Source organism: Podarcis liolepis (genome assembly GCF_965112155.1).
Source record: "Podarcis liolepis genome assembly, chromosome: 2".
Taxonomy (NCBI): Eukaryota; Metazoa; Chordata; class Lepidosauria; order Squamata; family Lacertidae; genus Podarcis; species Podarcis liolepis.
The window spans coordinates 76,974,225-76,998,124 of record NC_139555.1 but is presented as its reverse complement, the minus strand read 5'-3'; the positions used below and the strand labels follow the sequence as shown (position 1 = coordinate 76,998,124).

Below are 23,900 nucleotides of genomic sequence, written 5' to 3'. Positions count from 1 at the left end.
AGAGAGAAATAAACCCAGGGACTAAATCCAGGCCCTGGTGCTTACTCTCTCCCCATGTATGATTAGGCTAAATAATTACCTAATAATGTCGGTCACAACATTAAGGGTTCAATCACCTGCTCCTTTTATAACCTGACAATATGCTATCATCTGCCAGCAACACCTTTGGGCATTCTAAATGAAGTAAACTGGCCAGTCGCTATGCAAAAGAATAAACGGACACAAATCTGACATCAGAAAGGGCAGTATTCAGAAACCAGGGGGGGGGGCATTTCAGCCTCCCAGGATACTCTGGTGCTGAAAGGATCTTCAACAACAAACTCCAGTTGAACCTGCTGAATTACGACTTATGAAGAATGCCTACAGTTGCATTTCCTTATGACGACCCTTGTAGGTGAAAACAGCATACGCACAGCATTCACTCCCTGCAGTAAGGTAAGAGCGAACTTCTTTATATGCAATCAAACTTGCATTTTTTAATTGCTAATCGATTTCACTGTCACCAGGGAACCACCGTTAGCAACATTTCAAGGTACGGTACTTGTTTTGAGGGCCCATGTGTTATATTATCTCTAAAAATCACAACTAGGCTTTTCAAAGCTAACTTACTTGAAAAGTTCACACAGCAATGATCCATAACTTGTCTTGTCTAATTAGTTCATCAAATACTTGCGCTTCAAGGAAGCAGTAAATTGAAATGGTTCAGGAAAATAATATGACCTTCTTTAATATGTTCATTTTCACCTAAGCAGCATTCAAAACACTGATGTAAACTCATTTTCACTAGGGTACACTTTAAAGAGAAACAGAGGCTAACACAATAATTTTTAAACAGCAGTGGGGTAAGCTTGTTACTTCCTCAGTGGGATCTTCATCCACACAACTGCAAAGGTAATCATTTAAGCAAATAAAATATGTTTTACTTTCAAGTTGTATCAATTAGTGAAGCTGAAAGCACTTTGCCAGTGCAGTGCCAGTGTTTCTCAGTTACAGTTAAATGATTTTGCCTTTGTTAGATTTGTCAGAGTTCAGTTCACACACAAATACACATGATGAATAAGCAGGGAAAACACTGTGCTTGGCCTTTTGGCAGGACCCACCCGGTGTATCCACTCTGGATCTATCCACTTGCCTCTCTCTCCTGGCTCATCTTTGATGTATGGGTAGCGAAGAGCCACAAGCAGAAAGAGAGGCTACTCTATACCTCTAATCCACAGAGGGATTCCTGCATAAAAGATAAGGCTGTTTCATCAGCTCTTATCCCATAAGGTTTAATAACTGCACTCAGGATATTACTTACATGAAGATTTAGCCTGCTGCAGACACTTTATTCATAATTGTGTCTCTGTTTATCCAGTAACTTGTTTATTGTCTTTTTATGCAGTTTCTGATATCTCTTAGTTTAGTAAAGGAATCAAGGTAAAAAAAAGTATCTTGAATTAGAAACCTGGAGCTGATCTCACCCTTATCTGGCTGCTCTGTCTATTGCTACTTAATTATCAGCAATGAGCAAACTCAGGTCTTCTCCTTCCCCTTTTAAATGCCATAATGCCCAGATTTATGGTACTTAACACAGTGGTGGCAATTCTCCTTGTGTGTCTCCCAATCACTCCTATCTCACACAGAGGGCATGAGCAAGAGGCTGTTTGTAATTATTACATTTGTATCCCATGCTTGCTCCAAGGAGATCCTGTGTCCTTTTTATTTTGACTTCAATCATAGGACATAGACTGGACAAGAGATACTGGCTGACCCACGGTCACCCAGTGAGCCTCTTCTTGTGACTTCAATGTTTTTACCACTGAAACCAGCACATTTTTTTCTTGAAAGAAAACCTGACCTATAGATGTGGGAACAACTACAACTGGGTCTTCCTAACAGCATTATCAAGCCACATACTGCATTTTGGATTGTGAATCCTTCTAGTGAACTCCCATGCAGAGCACTTTGCAACAATCCAATCTGGAAGTTACCAACTATGGAGTACAGTAGCAAAGTCATCTCTGTTGAAAATAGGTTGTACCTGGACATAGGCACTACTAGCCACCAAGGCCACCTAAGCCTCCATTGTCAATGTTGGACCAAGGAGTACCCTTAAGCTATGGAGAGTCTCGTTCCAGGGGAGTGCAACCCCATGGATGACAGTTCTTGCCTCTTCTTGTGACTTCAATGTTTTTACCACTGAAACCAGCACATTTTTTTCTTGAAAGAAAACCTGACCTTTAGATGTGGGAACAGCTACCACTGTGTCTTCCTAATAGCATTATCAAGCCACATATTGTAAAAGAATATCACTAAAACAAAAATATACCAAGTAAGAGAATTCTATTATGTTTATATTTGTTGTTTAGAGAATAAAAGTGATGGGCATTATGTATTTATTTGTTTACTTGTGAATCTCCTTCTACATTTGTTTGAATGCAATTTACAAACATTACAGCTAAAAATATGGCTTTTTTAAAAAATAATACAAAAAAAGCTGAAGGTGTGTTTTAAAACAGTGCAAAATGAGCACCTAAGGCAGAAACCAGCAGGAAAAACTAGTTGAAACAAGAATGTATTCAATTGTTTCCCGAAAGTACAGATAGCGGGCACCTTTTGTATCTCAGCAGTTTCCACAAAACATGTCACAAGCCAAGTCAACAGATCACATGCCAAGTCTAGGGATCGCATAAACAGTTGAGGGATTCCATGCCCCCTGGTAGATTATCACAATGAAAAATTCCAAATAATAGAGTAGGAAGAAATCACAGATAATGTAATCCAAACTTCTGTTGATTCTTTCACCCGAATCTTTCCCCATCCCATTCACATTTAAAACACATTGCTTTAAAGCTGAGGACCTTTCCCTGTTGGATCTTGCTTTTACTCTTGCTTCAACAGTCAGCTGGCAACTACTACTTGCTCGTGTTTCAACCCCTGCAGTTCTGGAGGTCACACCAACATTTACTGCCCATGCCTCCTGAACTATAGAAGCAAAAATATAGATGTTTTCATGCCATCAGATTATTGCTTGTCATATTTTCATTCATTATGTGAAGCTACACTGTGTCTACTTCTGTACCTTAATACTATAAAAAATAGTGCACAATTATTAACCTTCATTCTATATAGTATTTGTCGTCTAAGCTGCACTATTCCAGCCTATTAGAAATCCTGCCAAACATATATTTCAGTATTATGTATACTTCAGCCTTTGATATGCTCTTTCCTAGTACATAGGCTAATTGACAAGATAGAAGGCATCAGCCTCTGAGGCTAAATTCTGAATCCTTTGTGGAATTGCCAGTCTTCACTCCTTTCCATCATTCACAGCACACATGGAATTTGGTACTCGTACCTTAAATACAGATTACTTTTGAACTACTTTGTATTGCAGACGAAATGGAATTGAATAGCCTGTTCTGCTAAGCAGGATTAGATTTCTTCATCGTTGCCTCTTCCGTAAATAATGCAATATAGAATCCTTCTGAAGCTAAACTATGTACTGTGTTCGCAACAAGGTTATGCAACTGCAAAATTGAACTATAGATTGTATTGTACACATCCCAAGAGTTTGGTCTTAAATGTCTCAAATATATTGCTATATTTAATTGTTCTCACAGAGCATACAAAACCATGCCCAATGCACACTAAATCTACGTGCCAGATACTGTACATTCATGATATAGTACTACATATTTTCAACAGCTTAAACAAAATGTCCAAAGAAATGTATCTTGTATAGATAGTCTATTTCCCCCCATGCTTAGTATATTTATATTGTTCTGAAGTTAAAACAAGGACCTCATTTGAAAGTGTATTAATTCATGACAATTTAATAGCTAAAAGGTTTTGTCTAGCAAGGTGTTTTAAAACAGACCACGGTTTCCTACAGTACAACCAACTTTTCCTCTAACCCATACTTCCTCTAATATGGGAATAAGGAGAATGATAGTTACTTCAAAGTATAAGAAAAAGTATTTAAATATGTGGCCTGGTTTCTATTTTAATAAAGACTCCCATGTTTATTTCAAATAGCACATTGTTCTTATCATTACTTCGGAATGAACTACAAGCTAGCAAGCCTATAAAGCAAAATGTTTTGATTCATGTACTTCTGGCCTTGTTTCTTGGTCTGCCCCAAAAGTGTAACCTCATATATACCTATGCGGAATAAAATTTACCTAAAATTAGGGCTGCAAGTTACCAGTCCCAACTCTTGCTAGGATAAATGGCCATTGCCAACAGTTCCACTAACCTAACATCACATAATACAATGACAGCGACAGAGACATGGACTATTAAACAAACAAAATTAGGATCAGAATGTAAATAGGGATAAATCTTGGTACTTCTGCTTTCCTGATTTGTTAATCAAACTGTCTTTTACATTACTATAAGCAACTTTCCCTACACAGAAAAAGGATGTTTTGTGTAATGCACTAAAATGGGGGACAATGAATAAAGTGTCCAAAGGTGATTACAGGAGGGGGGGGGAATTATGTGACTGTCTGTCAGACTGTGGCACAGACTACAGGTCAATGTTTCAAGCATCCAAAGCAAATGCAGATACATAAACAGAGATGGCATACATGAACAGAAGGTATAAATACTGCAGAATAGCAAGAATAATATGAAAAATAATGTCGTTCACATGGATACACTGAGCAGGATTGCATGTATGACCTAGCAGAAAATTTAATGGAATTTTTCTCATGCATTTCTCTAAAAATAATTCTGCTTTAAAAATCAAGTTAGCATATTTAACAACTTTATAAGAGCAGCACTATTTTTGGACTCTCACACAGCACAAGCTTTAACAGTGGCTATATTTGTCTCAGTCTGCTCCTCTCTGAAGCATGTAAAATAAAATGTACGACAGAAACCTGCTTTGCGAAAGAAGGATTACAGCAATGCACACACAAAAAGCCCTGAACCTCTGGCTCTAGTGGGAAAAGAAAACTATATCATTGCCTACCTTCTGTTGGCGATGTTTTCAAGTGTCTGCAGAGGCCCTCAGTGTCCCCATATGTCTCTTTAATTTTTACTACTGCTTCTGTTCCTCGAAGTTCCATGAGGGAGCGCAGATCCAGAAGCGTGCACCCAAATTCTCCTGCATGATTGGCCTCATTTCTTTGGTTCTTTGAATAAAAATCGCTATTTGTCATGTCACCCATTGTTGCTGATGGTATTGCTCCACACTGCACTGTATGCAGCTCAAAAATTTGCAAGGGTGGAAGCTCAAGTTCCGGCCTAAACAGTAGAACGAATCCACTTTATGCCGCCAGTAGTAACAGTTGAGAAAGCGAGGAATGACTGATGTGTCTCTGTCCACAGAATGGCTGCTTTCAAGGTTGCAGACCAGTTCCACCCCATTCACCGTTTCCCATTATGCTGCACCCAGGCTGTTGGCATCTACATGATCATCGCTTCCTTCAGACCTTAAGAAATAAATACAGAGCACACGTTAGAAAATGGAGCAAGAGGCACTGAAATTTATTCCATCACCAAACCATGAAATGGGGCTTAAAAACAGAAGCCCGTCGCACAGAAGGCTTTACAACAGCCCTGTGAAGATTTCACAAAATTACAGTATTAGCTGGCTCCACAGAACTAGCTGTGTCACCCACAAGGCTCTTTCCAGCTCCAGCAGCAATAGCGGCAGTCCTTACTTTAATCAAATCCCGAGCGCACAAGCTAAATGAGATGCCTCATGAATATTAATAAGTATGCCATTAGCCCAACAGCCTCTGGTAGTGGCTCTTGTTCACACTGCTCTGTCAAACTTTCATCTGACAAGAACACACACACACACACACACACACACACACACACACACCTATGAAGTAATAAAAATTAATTGAGAACTATTACTTATGTTTTCATCTATTATAGAAACTGTTTTTCAGTTCAAGGAAAGTGAAATTGAAAACAGGGCATTTTCATTTCCAATCTGGAATACATTTAAATAAATTGAGCTTTGCAGCTTCGAAGATAAACACAAACATGAGGAAGATAATAAAAAAAAAACACTTGAGTGCTTAGACTAAACAGCAAGTCCTCTGTGTCATACAAATGGGGAAAGTTGCTCTCCTTCAGCACCACCTGTTATCTGACTCACCAGCACATTTGATACCCTTACTTAGTGAGAGCTGAATATTCCTTTGCAGAACTCCAAACAGGCAAACACACCTACCTTCAAGGGACTTTAATGTGCAATAGCCAGATGCACAGAGATTATCTGTGAGAAAAAGCAGTTATTTAACATATTTTAAAATTCTCTTTCTCAGACACATATACTAATGAGCTCTGGACAAAATGCTGAAGCTAGGTCTTATACTTCGCCACGAAGAATTCAGCTAAGATTAAAGGGTTTTGTTTTCTTTAAGTGGGTTAGTGCCTGTCCATAGTTCGATAAACTCAAACCTTTGAAAATATTTTTTGCTGTTCTGCACAGCTGAAAAAAGACATTTCCAAACCCTAATATGACACCTTTTAGAAGCCACATGCATGCATTCCTCTTACAGAAGGAATCCAAGGATGTGTGAAGCACACAGGAGAATTTCTGCAGTTGTTATTACTTTCCTGGTCCAGAGCAATGGATGTCTGTGGGAGTTTCACTGGCTCAACAGAAAGTCTGTCAGACTGCGTGGGAACACAGATTGCTCATCACTTCATTAAATATATCACTTTATCAATTATTTCATCTAATCCAGACCCAGATGTCATTGCAAAAGTGTTTTCCTCTTCTGGTTGCATTATCTCATAGTTTTTGTAATTAATATATTTCACTTCCCACTTCCCACTCTAACATAAAAAAGTAATCAAAACAGATGGGGAAGCACTTAAGGACTCAACTGGACATAAAGTAGGAAAGAGCCGCCAGCATTAAACAAACAAACAAACTTCAATGCAGCTAATTTGATTGGGGAAGTGTTATTGATGGGATGGGGAGCTGTCCTCTTTTTTGCCAGTTCCCCACTCCAAAGCACCCCTCACCACCAAAGCTGCTATTTGCCACAATGGGAAAACGTCAGGGATTGCCAACCTTTTTAGGTGACATTTGAATTTTTCATGTGTACAGTGGATACCACCCCCTCTTGCTACTTCTTTGCCCCTTTCCTGGACCAACCCCCACACATATCAGGAGACATAAAGGGGGGGGGACATGTACACTTGCGCAAACATACACACCTCACTTTTCTAAGGGTTAAGGGGGAATGTCAGGTCCAGTAGACTTCACCTGAGCCTTGGAAAAAGTGGGAAAGAGCACGAGTCTTCCTTCAGCTATATGTACTTTTCAAGGTAACCACCCTCACCACCTCATGACCAAGGGGCAGTGAAGAAAGGAGCTCAGAGGCTTTGCTGGCATGAATGGAAGACCTCGGTGGCGCACCATTGCCCACAGACACAACATTGGTGACCTCTGCTATAAGTACAACAGGCAAACTGGGGGAGTGGCACAGAGGGGCAAGGGTTTGATATATCCTCCACAAATGCAGCTTCTCTGACCAAATTTGCAGCCCCATCTTTTTAATGAAACCGCAACAGTGATCCTGATCCCAGATCCCCTGGATGATATTTAATTTGATCCTCAATATTTATACTTGTAGACAGGTCTGTTAGCATGAAAACTTATGTCAGACTGGATGGGATCACAGGAAGTCTCTGAGCCTAAAAAAGATTAATATCTCACGAGAATTCGACATATAACACTAAAAACACAGGAATATTTTTGAATATTCACTCAATTTGATTGATGTGTTGCATTTTCCAGTTCCAGACAAATATTTCATCTGGTATAGTCACATATTTCATATTACCACAGAAATAGAGCTGCAGCCTTAGATTCTTCCTTCACAGCATATCCCTTCAGCTTACATAGGAAAATATCCTTATATGATAGGATTTACACATCCCTAGAAAAGCGTCTGTGCAAAAGTGATGTACCACTACATTCTTTGAAGTAACTATTAGTTGAAATTTGGGTAATGAGTGCTTTATGAAATACACCAGTTGCTTTTCCTTAATACTATTAATGTTGAATTTTCATACAGAGAATTAGAGATGCATCTACATTCCTCACAGGATGTTTTTCAACAGGATAGTGATGCGTACAGTGTGCGTTCGGTTCACGCTTCCATCAGCGTGTATGAATATTTGTTCCAGCTCTTGTAAATATCACTGAGTCATTTTTGTCAGCCAATGTCAGCCAATGATACTGTTTTCTCACATCCAACGAAATAATTTGCCTGTTTAATATTTTATTTGACCTTCAATTAAATATTAACCAACAAAAAAGCAGCCGATAGTCTACTCGTGGGACTACATACCTCTTATTAATGTTTATCCATTGGCTAGGGGATTCACTTAATGGCACAACCCCCTGGGAAATAGCATATCTTGTGTTTCTGGAAGGCAGGCCATAAAATGCAGAAAGCGCAGAGCATGACTACCATTATCCACTGATAATGCAGCTCTATAATCCCATGGAACAAGATATGCAACTTTCATTCGATCCTGAAATCTCTTTTATGAAAAGGCCAGGAAGTCTGCCAAGGAGCCTAGCAGTTTGCTGTAACTGAAACAAACACTGCCCTCAGACTCTTACTCAGTGATTAGCGCAATTGCTTCATAAAAGGCCGGGAATGTGAAACAAGGAATCAGAAGCTCCCAAAGACTTGGAGTAGTGACATTGCAGAATACATTTTAAAAGTGGAAATATGAATTATCCTCTCTCAATTTACATTTCACTTGCCTAATTAAGTTTGTGTTTGGCTTTGGAATGTTAGCATGTTGATGCCTGCACGTGTGGGGCTGGGATCCAAAGAAAGAGAAAACTATTTGTGATTCCAAATATGTGAATAAATACATGAAGAAGTGAGGTATGACTGTCATCATTGCCCTGGTCCATATCAACAAAATTGGGTTTCCTGCTTCTCTCCTTCTTCCTGTATCCAATTTAGAAGAAAGTTCTTTGACAAAAGGAGTCTGTCATTATGTATTTCCACAGTGTCAACTAAATGACCTCCAATCTCAACCTCCAATCTCTAAAGCTCTATTAGAGTACAGCAAATAATGATTTCTTATCATTATTTCTTCTTTTGCCTCAAATTGCTCTGTCACAGTTTGCAGCAGGCTTCACTTAGATGATGATGCATTTTAGAATGCAAAGAAGAAAATTAAGTAGGTCCAGCAACTCTATCCTAATGTTGAACTCTCAATATTTAGACAATATTGATATAAACAAGAAAGATCAGACCAATTTTAGCTTGCTTCAAATATTGATATGCTGTTGAACTGGATTTTGCTTTTATAAAAAAATAGATTTTGAAAATATATAATTGCACATTGGGGAAATTTTATGGCCCTAGTCTTTATCCTGTAACCCAGCAGTCTTACCAGACTATTTTTACCCCCCACTGCAATATATTTACCAAACTCCAACAAAGAGTTTCCTTAAGTAAAGTGGTCCAAAGTCATGACAGCCTCCATATAGGCACATATTTAGAACCTTTCACAGATGAAAATGGTAACATGTTTGTAACATTCGAAGGATCACTTTGCAATCTCCAAGCTCTATTGTTACATATTGCTGAATGCCTTCACAGCTTGGCCTTATACAGTGGTACCTTCAGTTGCGGACGGGATCCGTTCCGGAGGTCCGGCCAGATCCCGAGGTTTTAGCAACTGGAGAGACTGCTTCTGCACACACACACACACGTGGCGGTAGAGCGCTTCTGCGCATGCGCGCAGGGCAAAAACCCAGAGATATACTTCCTGGTTTGCCACTTACATAACCCAAAGTTTGCATAACTGGAGGGATACGTAAGCGGAGGTACGACTATATTATGGTCATTTAACCTGCAACCCTAACCTGGAACAGTCACTAATATAACTTTTCTTTCTTGTATCATTCAAAAAAGTAATTTCGTTGTCCCCGAGAGGGGGCAATGACAATAAAGATATTATTATTATTATTATTATTATTATTATTATTATTATTATTATTATTAAAAAAAAATACTGGGCCGCCAATTGCCTACAAACAGTACACACTAGCAATAACACACCTCTAATTAAAATGAATAGATTTTGGAGAGCCACTGCCAGTCAAAGCAGACAATATAGGGCTAAATATACAAATAGTCTGACGTGGTAGAAGTCAGCTGTCGATGTTTTCATGCTCAACAAGCTGTTCTGAACTTCCCTTATCAAAAGAAAAAATCACCCTTGTAAGTCTGTAGATATTTCCAAGGACGTCTACAGTACATTGTCACTAGGATGAAACAAGCTTGGAAAGGACAGATAAGGCTGCCTTTTACTAATGTTGCAGAATAAGAATCATGGAAAATCTGGCTCAACTCAAATGTTATTGTAAAACAAACAAAGAGCTCTTTTTTTTTGTACCAGTCAACAAACTATGTGTGCTTAACATCCATGAGATTTAAGTGCATGTAGCAAGTGTGCATTGGGTGTTTAGGGGCCAAATAATGAGGGGGATCAGATATTTAGGATATAGGCATAGCAAGATTACAAACAAAAACAATGCTTGTTCCATCCATATTAATGGCCATAACACAATAGTATGAACAAGGGAACATAAAATTACATACATGTGCCATTTTAGCAGTGCTCAGAGCAGGAGCAAAGTAGAAGCACAAAATACAATCAGGGACTGCAACTGCCACATGCTAACCACAAATGGAGCCAATGAACTCACTGCAATGTGGACACATCCAGCCATACACCACTGCACCCCCCCCCAATTTGCAGCCTGCTTGAGTGCCCTTTATCAGCTCCTGTGGTGCAGGCAGAAATCACTCACTACTGTCAGGCCCTAGGCTTCATGACAGGCATGGGTCCAGGTCCCCTTAAGCTTCTCACATTCATGGCTTCTGAGCACTATTTCTGATTCTGTATGTGTGTACTGCATGGGTGGCATGATAGTGTTTTAAAACACTCTGGTTTTATCTATTAATGTTGTTTCACTTTTGGTAACAAAGCATTCTTTCCCCACTTGAAATCAACAGCACAGACATCCCAAAGAACAACCAAGGGATTTCTGTCACTGATGCCTTGTAATAATTAATGCTAATTAGTGGGCAATCAAGATCAGTTGGTACCTCGGGTTACGTAATCTTCGGGTTGCAAACGCGGCAAACCCGGAAGTGTATACTTCCGGGTTTTGCCAGGCGCGCATGCGCAGAAGCGATCTGCGTGTGTGTGCAGAAGGGCACCTCGGGTTAGGGACTTTTCAGGATACGGCCGGGCCTCTGGAATGGATCCAGTCTGTAACCAGAAGTACCATTGTATTGGAATGTAGGTCACACCTATTTCCTAGGATGGAGACTGAGAAACAGCTTTACAATTTCAATCTAGCCAGAGGAACAGAAAGATTGATCCTGTGTGCATGCTCCAGTTTACTCTGCACCCAGTGCACTCTCACCTCTCACCTTTGGTTCAGGAAGCACTGTATGTGTAACATTAGCTACAACCGTATCTATGATGCAACTATCCTGCTATTTCTTATAAAATGCTGCATTTTGATTCATTTCCCACTCAAACCAGCAATGATCCTGAGGGGGCAAATGGCCTAGCCTTTGTTATCTCTCTCTTTCTCTCTCTCTCTCTCCATGTGGAATTCAGTTTGTAAGGAGCTCAGAGCATGGCTTTAACCAGCCTCTTTTGTTTCAGACCAGAATGGAGTCTAATAGTAGCATTTTTTCCCCTCTACCAATAGTTTAGAAACATTTACCTTCTGTAACTAAGCAACATTTTGACTGCCTATGCAACTTTTCGGATTGCTGTATGGAAAAGCATGACTCTGACCTTTGAAGGGTTTTGTAAGTAAACCACTTTATGACTTACCAAATGTACAGTCTATCTCTGTGCTAGGGAAATGGGAAAACTTGGAAGGAGCTTCTAAAACTGGGCATTTGGTGAGTCACTGGAGAAGGAACATTTTAAAGGTTTTACAGGCTATATTTCCATGCTTTGCTTTGTTGCATGTTTTGTGATGTTAAATATCTGCTGAGGTTCTCTCAACCAAACAGTACTTGCCCCAAACTTGGGTCTTGATTCCAACAAGTAGAATATTCTGTTGGTATAGCTCCATCAGTAGAGTAATTTTGCGAGTGGAGGGGCAGAAAATGGCAGCATCAGAGATGAATCTGCGAAGGAATGGGCTTAGTCTGAAACCTAAACTTACTTAGATCTTGCTCCCATCTTCTATGGCAGTGTATAATTTAAGCTAAAAACCGATCTGAAGTACTTTATAATCAAATTATACTGGCCCTACCTCAGTGTTCTGATCCTCAACTTCCTTTCATCTCAGTAAAAAAAAAGCAGTGTCACAAAAATAATTGTGCTTTATTCTGTTTTTGTCTTTCTCCACCCAACCTGATATTAAATTTAATTTAAAAGCAAACTAAGGAAAACTGTACCAGTGAACCCATGTTGACTTCAAGATCTTAAATTGTTGTTTAAATTGGAAAGGCTATAATTAATCCAAGCAACTAACCAGTTCACAGAAGGCAGGAATTCCTGCTGCGAAACAAATATTATTGTGTGTTTAGAAATTGACAGAAACCGCATTCATCTAAAAAGTGGAACAAACAGCAGATAATGCAGAAGTCATAGGAGTGGATAACAGTAGCCATTTGCTCTTCCTTATACTCAGTGCTTTTCTTCTAGAAAAAAACAATGCTGGTACTGGATACCTTTGATTAATCTCCTTGTGTGGTATAAGCAGTGATTTTTTTTCCTGGGGGTACTCAAACAAGTGGAAAGCAATTTCCCACTGCTTTTTCAGGGTAATGGTTTCATATACCATTATAGATGAGAGAAATAATACTCCATAAAGATCCCAAATATACCTAGAATGCATATAATTTATAAAGTAATTATCAAAACAACTGGATGCCTCAAGTATCTAAGAGTGCCTACTCCTCCTGGACATGTGGCATAATAAACTGCCAGGCATTGCAAGGAGCCAACATGCTAATTTGTATTTTGTCCAAAGGAAAGGCGCTGAGTTGGAATGATTTTCAGCGCCCTCATTCATCATTGCTTTCACTTGCACGCAGCCAATCAAATTTAGTAACAGATGATGTTACTAAGTGGCATTGCATTGGCTCCAATATATTTTTCCTGTGCAGCGTTTTGCTGATATTTGCCCATATGCACTGATAAAATACCATAGGTAATCTTGATTTGATTGTATCTGCAACTAAAACAAAAGCCTATTTGTGTGTTCTTTACCAATATTAAGGAGTGGACATGCACGTCAGTAAAACATTGCACCAAAAGAATATTACTTACCATCACCTCAGGATTACTTCGTATCGCAGTAATTTCTTAGTCTGTATTAGGCTACTAGTAACGGAAAGCTACAAATTAAATGAGAGCTGTGGAAAAGCTCTACATGCTCCTGAATTGCATAAATTTTCCTAGTTCAACTAAAATCCAAGTGGAACACCGAGCAGAATGAGCCCACAAAATGAGCACTTTTTTTAAAAAAGGAGAGTAATTCCTTCATCCTATTTCCTGCCAGTAAAGAGGAACATATTCTACAATATGTGTAGAATAGTTCACCCAGTGAGCTATTCTACACATATTGTGAGAATGAATTATCTCAGGAGTGCAAGCCACGTCATACACTTGATAATGAACTGCTTACTGCATTCCTTACTTCGCCTTTCGTCCACAGTTTCCTCATAATTTATAGCTCGCATTTTACCCTCACAATAATCTTGAGGTGTCACTCTGAGTTTTATTGCTGGGGCTGGGGGCTGGGGATTTGGGTCTTCATAGTTCTAGCCTTATATAAAAAGCACTAGGCCACATCAGTTCACATGAAATACTGCAAATATACTAGGTGTCCTTTATTTTTTCCTATAACTGAAAAGTTAACTGACAAGTTAAATTTAAAGTAAGCAATGCTATTTAAACTGTTCTTTGTTTTCCCAATCTTCTGACTATTTTGGGGGGTTCATGCCCTGTACTGACCTGGTGCCAGGCACTGAGGCCTTAGAGGATGAACCGGACACTCCACAGGTCAAGGATCCTGAGAAGCAGTCAGGGTGCCCTAGAACTGGTGATGAGGATCCCTTGGAGGGGTCCTCTCAGCAGGAGACATGCTGAAAAGCTCTTGGAGCAGTCATGGAGCAGGTAGAGCCACCCCTCAGTCCTTGAGAACACCCAGCACCAAAAGGCTCAGGCCAAAGAGCAGCAGTGGAGTATGTCTGTTCACACCAAGGGTCTCCCCATGGCTCATGAATAAGGGTCTTCTCATGAGTAAGCAATCCCTGGAACTCCTTTGCAGCTAGGGTTAGGGTGTAGTCTTGGAGGGTGCAATATATAAGGTCTCTCTTCTGAGCCTTCCAGGTGCTGCAAACAATGCATGCCCCTGCCTCCTTGTATCTTATTTGAGGTCCCCTCTCCATTTTTGAACTATATCAACAATATATTTCAATATCTGAAAGATCACCTTCTACCCTACAGACCCACTTGTGTGGCAAAGTAGTTTTGTCACCCTCAGAGTTTTGGGGATGGAGACCCAGGAGAAGCTATAACCTGTAGCATCCACTAAGCTGTGGAATGCCCTCCCCAGGGTGGTGCACCTGCCACCTTCACTGTATAACTTTGTTTGCTAAAGACACCCCTCTTTCCGATTCTTGATTGTTCTGATTTTAATATTGTATTTTTACATTGTTGTAACCCACACAGGAAGTGAGAGCTGGACCATAAAGAAGGCTGATCGCTGAAGAATTGATGCTTTTGAATTATGGTGCTGGAGGAGACTCTTGAGAGTCCCATGGACTGCAAGAAGATCAAACCTATCCATTCTTAAGGAAAACAGCCCTGAGTGCTCACTGGAAGGACAGATCCTGAAGCTGAGGCTCCAATACTTTGGCCACCTCATGAGAAGAGAAGATTCCCTGGAAAAGACCCTGATGTTGGGAAAGATGGAGGGCACAAGGAGAAGGGGACGACAGAGGACGAGATGGTTGGACAGTGTTCTCGAAGCTACCAGCATGAGTTTGGCCAAACTGCGGGAGGCAGTGGAAGACAGGAGTGCCTGGCGTGCTCTGGTCCATGGGGTCACGAAGAGTCGGACACGACTAAACGACTAAACAACAACAAAAACCCACACTGGGACCCTATCATGAAAGGTATGCAAGAAATCTACTAAATAAAAAGCAAAAGCAAGCCAATGCCAATTGATATTTCCAACACATAGTTCTCAGTGACTATTTGGCAATGGGATGTTGTTGTCAAATCAAAAGTTTTTGAAAATGCCTGTAGAAGTTCATCTGTATGTGGAATTATTCACATGGCTCAATGGACTATAGCTCTGGAGTCTTCAAACTTTCTATAGCAAGGCAGTTCATGTAGGTAATGTTTCTTACTGGCAAACAACACTAATTGGTTTGAGAATGGTGATTTACACTGCCCTTGCCCTTGAAGGAACCAGTAAGTAACTCAATTGTGAGCACAGGGAAATCATAGCACAGCTGATGCCCAAGTGAGAGGAAACACTAGGCCATTACTCCTAACTCCATTTCAGTAATAAATAAATAAACATTGTTCATTGCGTTTTATTTCCTATTAATCCATTCTGCTTGGTATCACCTATTTTTTCAAATAGTGCTGCAGCCTGGCTTCTAATTCAAGGACACTCCACTCTCTCACTTCACAGCTGATATCTCCCAAGATAAAATATAGGCAAAGGGTCCTACTTTGCCCAAGCCCACCCTGCTTGCGTGCTCCCCTTATACATTTCACATGCTCACCCCTCTTTATGAATCAAAACAAAAGGAAATGGCAAGATAAGAGGATCTGAGATATAAGGTGATGGTTATGCCTGGAGATGCTGTTGATGGGAAGGAATAAGTAAGAGTGTCTCTTTTTTGCCTTAACTTTACATACTGAATCAACCCCATAGAAGACAACATTGCTGTCTCTTCATCCATGAGAGAATTATCCCCCCCCCATATTAAACCTTAAAGTTCAAGGTCCTCACTAGAGTTAATAGAACTCTAAGCATTCATTTTTGAAGGGACATGGGTGGTGCTGTGGGTTAAACCACAGAGCCTAGGGCTTGCCGATCAGAAGGTCAGAGGTTCGAATCCCCGCGACAGGGTGAGCTCCTGTTGTTCGGTCCCAGCTCCTGCCAACCTAGCAGTTCGAAAGCACGTCAAAATGTAAGTAGATAAATAGGTATCACTCCAGCAGGAAGGTAAACGATGTTTCCGTGCCCTGCTCTGGTTCACCAGAAGCAGCTTAGTCATGCTGGCCACATGACCCGGAAGCTGTCTGCGGACAAACGCCGGCTCCCTCGGCCAGTAAAGCGAGAGGAGTGCCGCAACCCAGAGTCGTCCGTGACTGGACTTAACAGTCAGGGGTCCCTTTACTTTTTAGCATTCATTTAAACCAGAGCAGGGGGAAATGCTGGGGAAAGCTCTTTCCCTGAGGGATTAATCCACACTTATTGGTCCTGGAGGCTACTACCTTTAGATGAGAAGCATGTGGGCATCACTGCAAGCACAGACCTTGATTGGTGGACAGTGACAGTGTTTCCAGGAATGTCGGAGTGTTTCTGTCATTTTTACACTGTGTTTGTGTTTTCTATACAACCCTAATCCCTCACAGGCTCAACATATACAGGTTATAGCAGATGTTCTGTTACTGTAGCTGTGGCATGTTTTCCTACCCATTTCTTGATATTTTGCTGTTGTGCATCTCCTCTTTTTTATTACTACTCAGAATTAATTTGACCCTTTTGTTTAATGCAAATGTTGCCAAAATTCAGCTTTTATTCATTTAACCCTTTTTTTATATAAAAAGAGCAATCTCTCTTTTATGTTTTTCTCCCCCAGACATAAATATCAGGACTACAAGCTTTAAACTGTAAATGAATCAAGTAAAGCAGAGGTGGGGAGTTTTTTGTCCTGCAGATGTTGCTGGACTACAATTCCCATAATCCCTGGCCATTAGCCACACTCCCTGGGGCTGATAGGAATTCTAATGCAACAACATATGGGGGGCAGGCTCCCCACCCTTGACTAACTACTTAGGCTGCACCCTAAACACCACCACCCCTCTTAATATTGATGGTTGTGGAGAGGGGTTAGAAGCAACATAGCTCCTGCTCACTGGCCTCCACTGGCAGACACAGTGTTGTTGATTGGTGGGGCTCCACTGTTGCAGAGCCCAATCTCTACCCAAACAGGCAGGGCCGGGGCAACATAGGGCTGACCACAGATCTGCTGCATCTGATGTTGTTCCAGCTTCTGGAGAGGGGCCTGATCTGGAACACTGCTGGTGTGCCAGCCTGGAGCTGACTCAGCAAAAGACCAAACAGAAAATTCCAAAACACCCCCCTGCCCTGATCAGAAAGAGCCAGCAGTGCTTTCAATTAAATGGTGGCTGTACAGTTCCAGGTGTCCCTGGCCCCTCATTAGGACTGCTCTGCCTGTTGATTAGATGGTACAGATCAATGCTAATTAGTGCAACTGAACCTTGTGTTTATATTTGTTTTATGAGAGGCGGGGGTTAGGAGTTAAATGGTTCTGGCATGTTACTATAAAAAAAAGGAATGAAAACCAATGCAAATGCTGCAGTCCTGTGCATGCTTACTTGGGAGTAAATATTGTTAAACTGAGTGGGACGTATTATTGAGTAAACCTAAGACAATTCTGCAACAAGCACCTTGCCATCTAAAAAATGAGAAAGGTGTTTGGGTTTCTGTTAATTGTAAGTAGACTCTGTGTCTCAAAAAAGTCAGCTATACCGAGGCCTTTTTTATAACGGGAATTTATTTATTCAGCTGATTAAATTCAACCAACATATTGGTAAGAGGTAGGGGTTTATCAGCAGACAGCCTGAGTAAATGCTCTTGTTCATTTGATCTTATAGCACCAAACAACATGCAAATGATTCTACTCTACCTTCTACCCCAACGAACCCTCTAAAATTTACAGTAATACAAGTTATTTATTTGTATGACTTCTTACCTGCCCTTCACCATAACACGGTGTTACAGCAACAGAAAATGAAATTATAACAACATAGCATATCCAAATGTTATGGTCATCTGTGCCCTCTTTTGCAAGTGGGTCAGGAGGTGCAACCCACAGTGTACCAGCCCCAGAAAATTCTGCTGCCTTCCCTCCAGAGTAGTACCGATTTCAAGGACTGTCCACCATAGGAGTTGCAGCACTTTGCCAGAGGTAAGTAGAACTGAAGCTGGGCCTGCCCATAACTACTGCAGTAATTCTTACTGCTGGTGACTTTCTTGCTTGCTCTGATAATCATAAGACAGAAATAGCTAAGAATATCCCTCATTATATTTTACAGCACTACCCTCTTCAAGCTTTGTCCTTGGAGCAGCAATTCTGTGTGCTGTGCTTCTAGTCTGTTTCTCTAGCCTATAAATTGACTTAACGTTCCCAAAATTTCCTTCAGGTACTTATTCTAATGACAGCATGTGGAAATCACTGAGACTTCAACAGAGAGGAAAATAAGGTTTCACATTCATGAAATTCCCAAGCCTGTAGAGACTTGAGAACTGAATCCTAAGGATGACGTCACTTGGACTTGGATGTGAGGTATTAAGGCAACAGCACATTCAAAGAGATTGAAACTCTCGTGTCTTTATTCCTTTAATTTTTATTTCTTAGGGTTGCAATCCTATACTCACTTACCTGAATGCAATGGGACTTGCACAAGGTATTAGCCTTTTATAGGCTGGCCTCAGAGAAAGGCTCCCTGCATATAGAACAATTTAAGATAAAAATACAGTTTTTAAAAACTCCATTAAAAGCACTCAGGAACAGAATCTATTAAAATAGCTATAAAGACAACACTATAACCAGTTCTAAAACAGACTGGGAGGCTTGCGCAAATATAGAAATCCTTGCTAGGTGCCAAATACACAACAAAGTTGGCACCCACTAGGTGAATTTACTGGAAAGGGCATACCTCAATTCAGGCTGCCACACCTGAGAAGACATTCTTCCACCCCTCCCTCTCCTTCTCTCCTTCCCTCGCAATGCCTAACCTCAGATGTCAGGGGGCCTTGAAGAAGGCCTTCTGCTTAATCAATGTTTGAGGCAGATTCATGGGGGTGGGGGAACAGTACTTCAAGCAGCCAGTTCCTTGACTGGCAGTTATGTACCAAGTTAGGATGTCTCTAGATACTTGTTTTCAGGGTTGAGTATTAGTGGCCTTTCCACTCTCTGCTCAGTCAGGCTCTGTGAAGTGCAAGGAAGGAAAATTGGTGCTTCTTGAACCCTTAACAGCTTATAATATCCTGCAGGAGAATGGGTGGCTGGGTAGCTGAACAAGAACATTTTGTAGCAGTTCTGGCTTGGCATAGCTATGTAGGAACTTACATTCTCAAGCAACCATTATACTGAATATAAATAATCAACAACCTGGATTTGAATCGTCAGGAAAAAAACTACAACATGAATGGGGGGGGGGGACAACTACAAAATAGACCTGTGACTCTAAAGGTTTGAAGAAAATTAAGGTTATTTTACATTTCCATCACTCAAATCTTTCATTCCCCAAAATACTGGTTTTTAGAGTTTTGTAAACTGCGGGCTCCAATTTATTGCACTTTTTACTATTTCCATTCTTAGTTTACTATCAGAGGCATTAAATCATCAACCACTGGGTATATGGAAGTACAGTATTTTGCATAATGTTGATTAATAACACAACACACACATATAATCAAGACATTCTAACAATGCATGGTAACCCTTCTGATGTATAATTCATTCTAATTGAACAGAATATTTTAAATATTAAAAAAATAGGTTCCCCCCCCTTACTGGCTCAAGAGGTAAATCCAGCATTTTCTTCAGCTGGAACTTGCCGGAACTCAGTTCCAGCACCTCTCAGGTGGGTTCCATTGCCATTCTAAGAGAAGAAGGGAGGCGCTCATGGTGAGTTCTGGCACCTCTTCTTCTAGAATAATAGCACTGGGTAAATTATTTACCTTCTTGAAAGCACTCATATAAGTACACACAACCACTAGCACCTTAAAGCAACTCAAAATGCAATTGTTCTTTCCTTGCTCTGTTGATGTTCTTTACAGTGGAAAAAGAGTTCTGGTAAAGTGAGAAGGTGGCCACCAAGTGGACCAACAAATTGCAGAAATTGGATTAAGCAGGCAAACAACATGTGAGACTATTTAAACAGTCACAACAGCATCTTACCTTCTTCCCTTAAACCTTCCAAAGGCAACAATACCATCTGTGGGATGATGAAGCAAGCCTTACTTATTTAGAAAGGGTGTGTTTGATCTCCACCCCTTCTTCAATTTTTTTAACTGTACACAACCCTGGGAACAAAAGGTAGCCAGTGAAGCAGTTACGCTACAAAAGAACAAAGGGGTTTCCTGATGTAATATGCATAGTGAGGAACTGACCAAGTCTGGCTGAGTTGTTTTAGTCTAACAGTAAATCTCAAAGATAAAAAAAGCAATCCTGGTCTGCCAACTCCAAACATTTCACAATTCTTTTTCCAGCATTCAATACTTGCTTCTTTGAAGGTCCCTCTGCAGGAAACAATGGACCACTCTAGGGTGCACAGTAAGCTAAATGGATTATCCAAGGAATGCACTCTCTGCTGTGGCTGCTGGTCTCTATGAATTCAGGCTACAAAGGTCAAAAGGCCCAGTTCTAATTCTGAAGAGTATCATGAAGTAGAAAGCAAGTTAGGAAGATTTAGCAGATGCTACTTTAAGCATCTCAAAGCAGTCTAGATCCTCCTTAGGAAAAGTGCCACTGACTCCATCCTTTCATCCTCATCACATATAGCAAAAGTATTGAGTCTGCCAAGAAACCTTTTTAAAGCCTCTTAACGCTGGGGGCGGGGTGGAATATATGTTTCACTGGTGGAGTGGAAAGTAGAAAGAGAGAGAGAGAGAGACCACATGATTATTTAAACAGAGCATTTTATGTAGCAAGGATTAGTATCTAGAAGACCACATGTGTGCTGGAGTTTTCAAGAGGGGCTTCCTATTTTCATCCCATTGAAGCCCATGAAACCTACTTTGTAAGTCTGCTAGCTCCTCTGTATTGCCATTCAGAGTAGGGCAGCAACTGACAGAGAAATCAGTTGCTTCCCCAGGCGCATGAGGTGCTTTGCATGTATGTGCCTATGTGTCTTTTTTGATATTAGACATTGTCTTGGGCCACACACACACTAACCTGCTTGTAGCACCAAAAAGCAGTTTTTCTTAATCCAGAATCCTTCATGCTCATCCTCAACATTGTACCTTCCATTTAGATTGATTCTAGGTCCTGCTGCCCACAAGGGTGGGTGTGGTAACTTGATATGCACTTGAAAACCCTGCCCTTGATTAGGTTATCTATGCTTTTTCCTCCATCCATGTGTTCAGGTAATTGAAGAAAGAAGTGTTTGCAATCAGGGTATAAGTCTGTTTTTATCTGTTTTCAAATGTGTACACTTCAGGGTAATGCAGACTAAATCTGCAATGAAACCAGTTTCTCAAGAAGCAAAAAATATGAAAAGATCTAGACTGTGTGTGGACTAGGTAGAATATACAAGTATTGGTCTCCACTGATTCTAGAATAAAATGTTTTGTGTATGCAGATGTGGAACAGGCACCACATGTAATGCCCAGTGCACATGGCCCATACATTTACACCCGGTGATGCACTTATGGACTGCTTGTTCAGTCCAGATATGGCAGGATTTTCACCAGGAAATTATGAAACATTAATTTGGATCAACAAAATATTTTACCAGGGCCAAAGGTTTAACAGCAAACACCACTATGCATTTCCATTATAGACAGGGAGACTCTGATTAAATATAAAAAAGCTTTCTTAGTTCTTACAGAATTGAAGGAAAACATGCTCTCTCACATACTTCCACAAACTGTTCACAAACATTCTCACACACTGACATTTATTACAGGAGAACAGCTTGGTGTTTTGGACCTCCTTAAGAGCAGGTAGAACAAATAGCACCAAAATGACAAAGAAGAGACAGTCTCAAACTGATGTTTTTAAAAATTGATTTTTTTAAAGTGACATGTGATATGGTTAACATGTCAACATATAACCTTCCTCACAGTGAAAATAAAAATCTTGCAGTGTTTTGGTCCAATGAGGTAACCACAGGGGTGTATTCAGAGCACCAAGGCATGCTATCAGCTTATTTGGTGCAGCATGAGATCAAGAATGCTTATACAAGGGATATTACCTCCTCACACTGCAGCTTTCTGCAGAAGAAAGGGCTCTTTTGAGGGTCAAGGGGCCCTCAGAAAAAGCCAGGAAGTGTGGTAGCGACAATGGAGAGAAGAGGTCAGGGAAATCAGCCAGAACTAGCTTGCACGAATGAAGCTCCCAACTCAAAGGAAAGGCATTTTTGGGTGCAATAAAGAAAAGGGGATGATAGTTTTCCTTGCACTTATGCTGCATTGTATATAAACCAATATATTGAATCATACTGTGAACATCTCATATTGCAATTAAATTTTTGGAGCACCGTTTTGTGGCTTTGCCTCTTTTTTTGTGACTTTCTGGCTATTGGTAAACCAGTATAGGAAATACAGTGATTGAGGGCTGGGAATTGGAGTAAGAGACTAGAGAGTCACAGGCACAGCCAACATAGCTCAAGGCAAGGTCTAATCCAGCTGATGAACACTACTCTTTTAGCTATGTCTCAACAAACAATTATTTGCACTGGGTGGTATTAGGTCCCTTATATCATGCGAGTTCCTAAGAAAACAATTTTACGGTCCTGTGGTCTACAAGATTTGTGTGCAGCTTTCATCAGGTGGGGTGGGGAAAAGATGCTTCTTAGAATAGCTGTGTGGTACAGTATTCCTAGTTTCTTGTAACTAGGGTGATTTGAGAATGTTATAAAGAAAGATAAACAACGTTGACTTGGCTTTGGTGTTTGTATGATTTCCTGTTCAGGAATGTTACAAAGCAATTGCTTTCACTATTTCCTCAGATCAGGGTATTTGCTGTAATCATTTGTTTCCCCAAGGAGACTTATAAAATCATAGAATTGTAGAGGTGGGGGGTGGATCGGCGGATCCTGGGATTCATCTAGTTCAACCTCCTGCAATGCAGGAATCCTTTGCCCAACATGGGGCTCGAACCATTACTTTGGTTATTAATCACTTTCCAAAATGATATGTAATGGAAAGACTGCCTGTAAAGACAGTTTGGAAAATGAAATGAATCTACATTCGGAGCAGGCAAGCATAGCCTACTGCACCAAGATTGCACCAGATGAACTGGTTTCCAGTGTTTTCTGAGACCAATTTAAACTGCTTCTGATGCTGCCCTTTAAAGCCCCAGATGGTTTGGGGCCATGTAACTTATGGGGCTGCCAGCATCCCATATCAGCTTACTTGCCCCTTAAGATCCACTTCTGAAGCCCTGTTGAGGTACGCGGCAACAAAGGATGGCAGGCTCACAGGCCAGGGCATTTTGAAGAATGGCCCCACAGTTGTGGGGAAATGATCCCATGTCAGATCAGGAAGTCCTCCATTCCTGCACACTTTCAAACAGGGCTGAAAAATCAAACCTTTTGCCACAGTTTATAGCAATTAACTGCAGTCTAGCTGTTGGGTTAAACCACAGAGCCTAGGACTTGCCAATCAGAAGGTTGGCGGTTCGAATCCCCACAACGGGGTCAGCTCCAGTTGCTGGGTCCCTGCTCCTGCCAACCTAGCAGTTCGAAAGCACGTCAAAGTGCAAGTAGATAAATAGGTACCGCTTCAGCGGGAAGGTAAACGGCGTTTCCGTGCACTGCTCTGGTTCGCCAGAAGCAGCTTAGTCATGCTGGCCACATGACCTGGAATCTGTATGCTGGCTCCCTTGGCCAGTAAAGCGAGATGAGCGCCGCAACCCCAG

At 40.8% G+C, this 23,900-nt stretch overlaps 1 protein-coding gene across 20 annotated transcripts in view; it reads right to left on the bottom strand.

Moving 5' to 3' along the window:
- The window catches only part of ATP2B2 (ATPase plasma membrane Ca2+ transporting 2), a 365,380-nt gene that overhangs the window by 135,499 nt on the left and 205,981 nt on the right, over window positions 1–23,900 (bottom strand). For 17 of the 20 annotated variants that reach the window (XR_014522401.1, XR_014522402.1, XR_014522403.1 and 14 more), the window contains one exon: window positions 4,961–5,423. Coding sequence is in view for 6 of the 20 variants with exons in the window: in XM_083488917.1 (XP_083345043.1) it covers window positions 4,961–5,159 (199 nt within the window). In the remaining 14 variants the exon portion in view is untranslated. Of the gene's footprint in view, window positions 1–4,960; window positions 5,424–18,692; window positions 18,757–20,216; window positions 20,273–23,900 lie in introns of those variants that run through there. The other 3 variants (XR_014522413.1, XR_014522414.1, XR_014522412.1) reach the window with 2 other exon arrangements.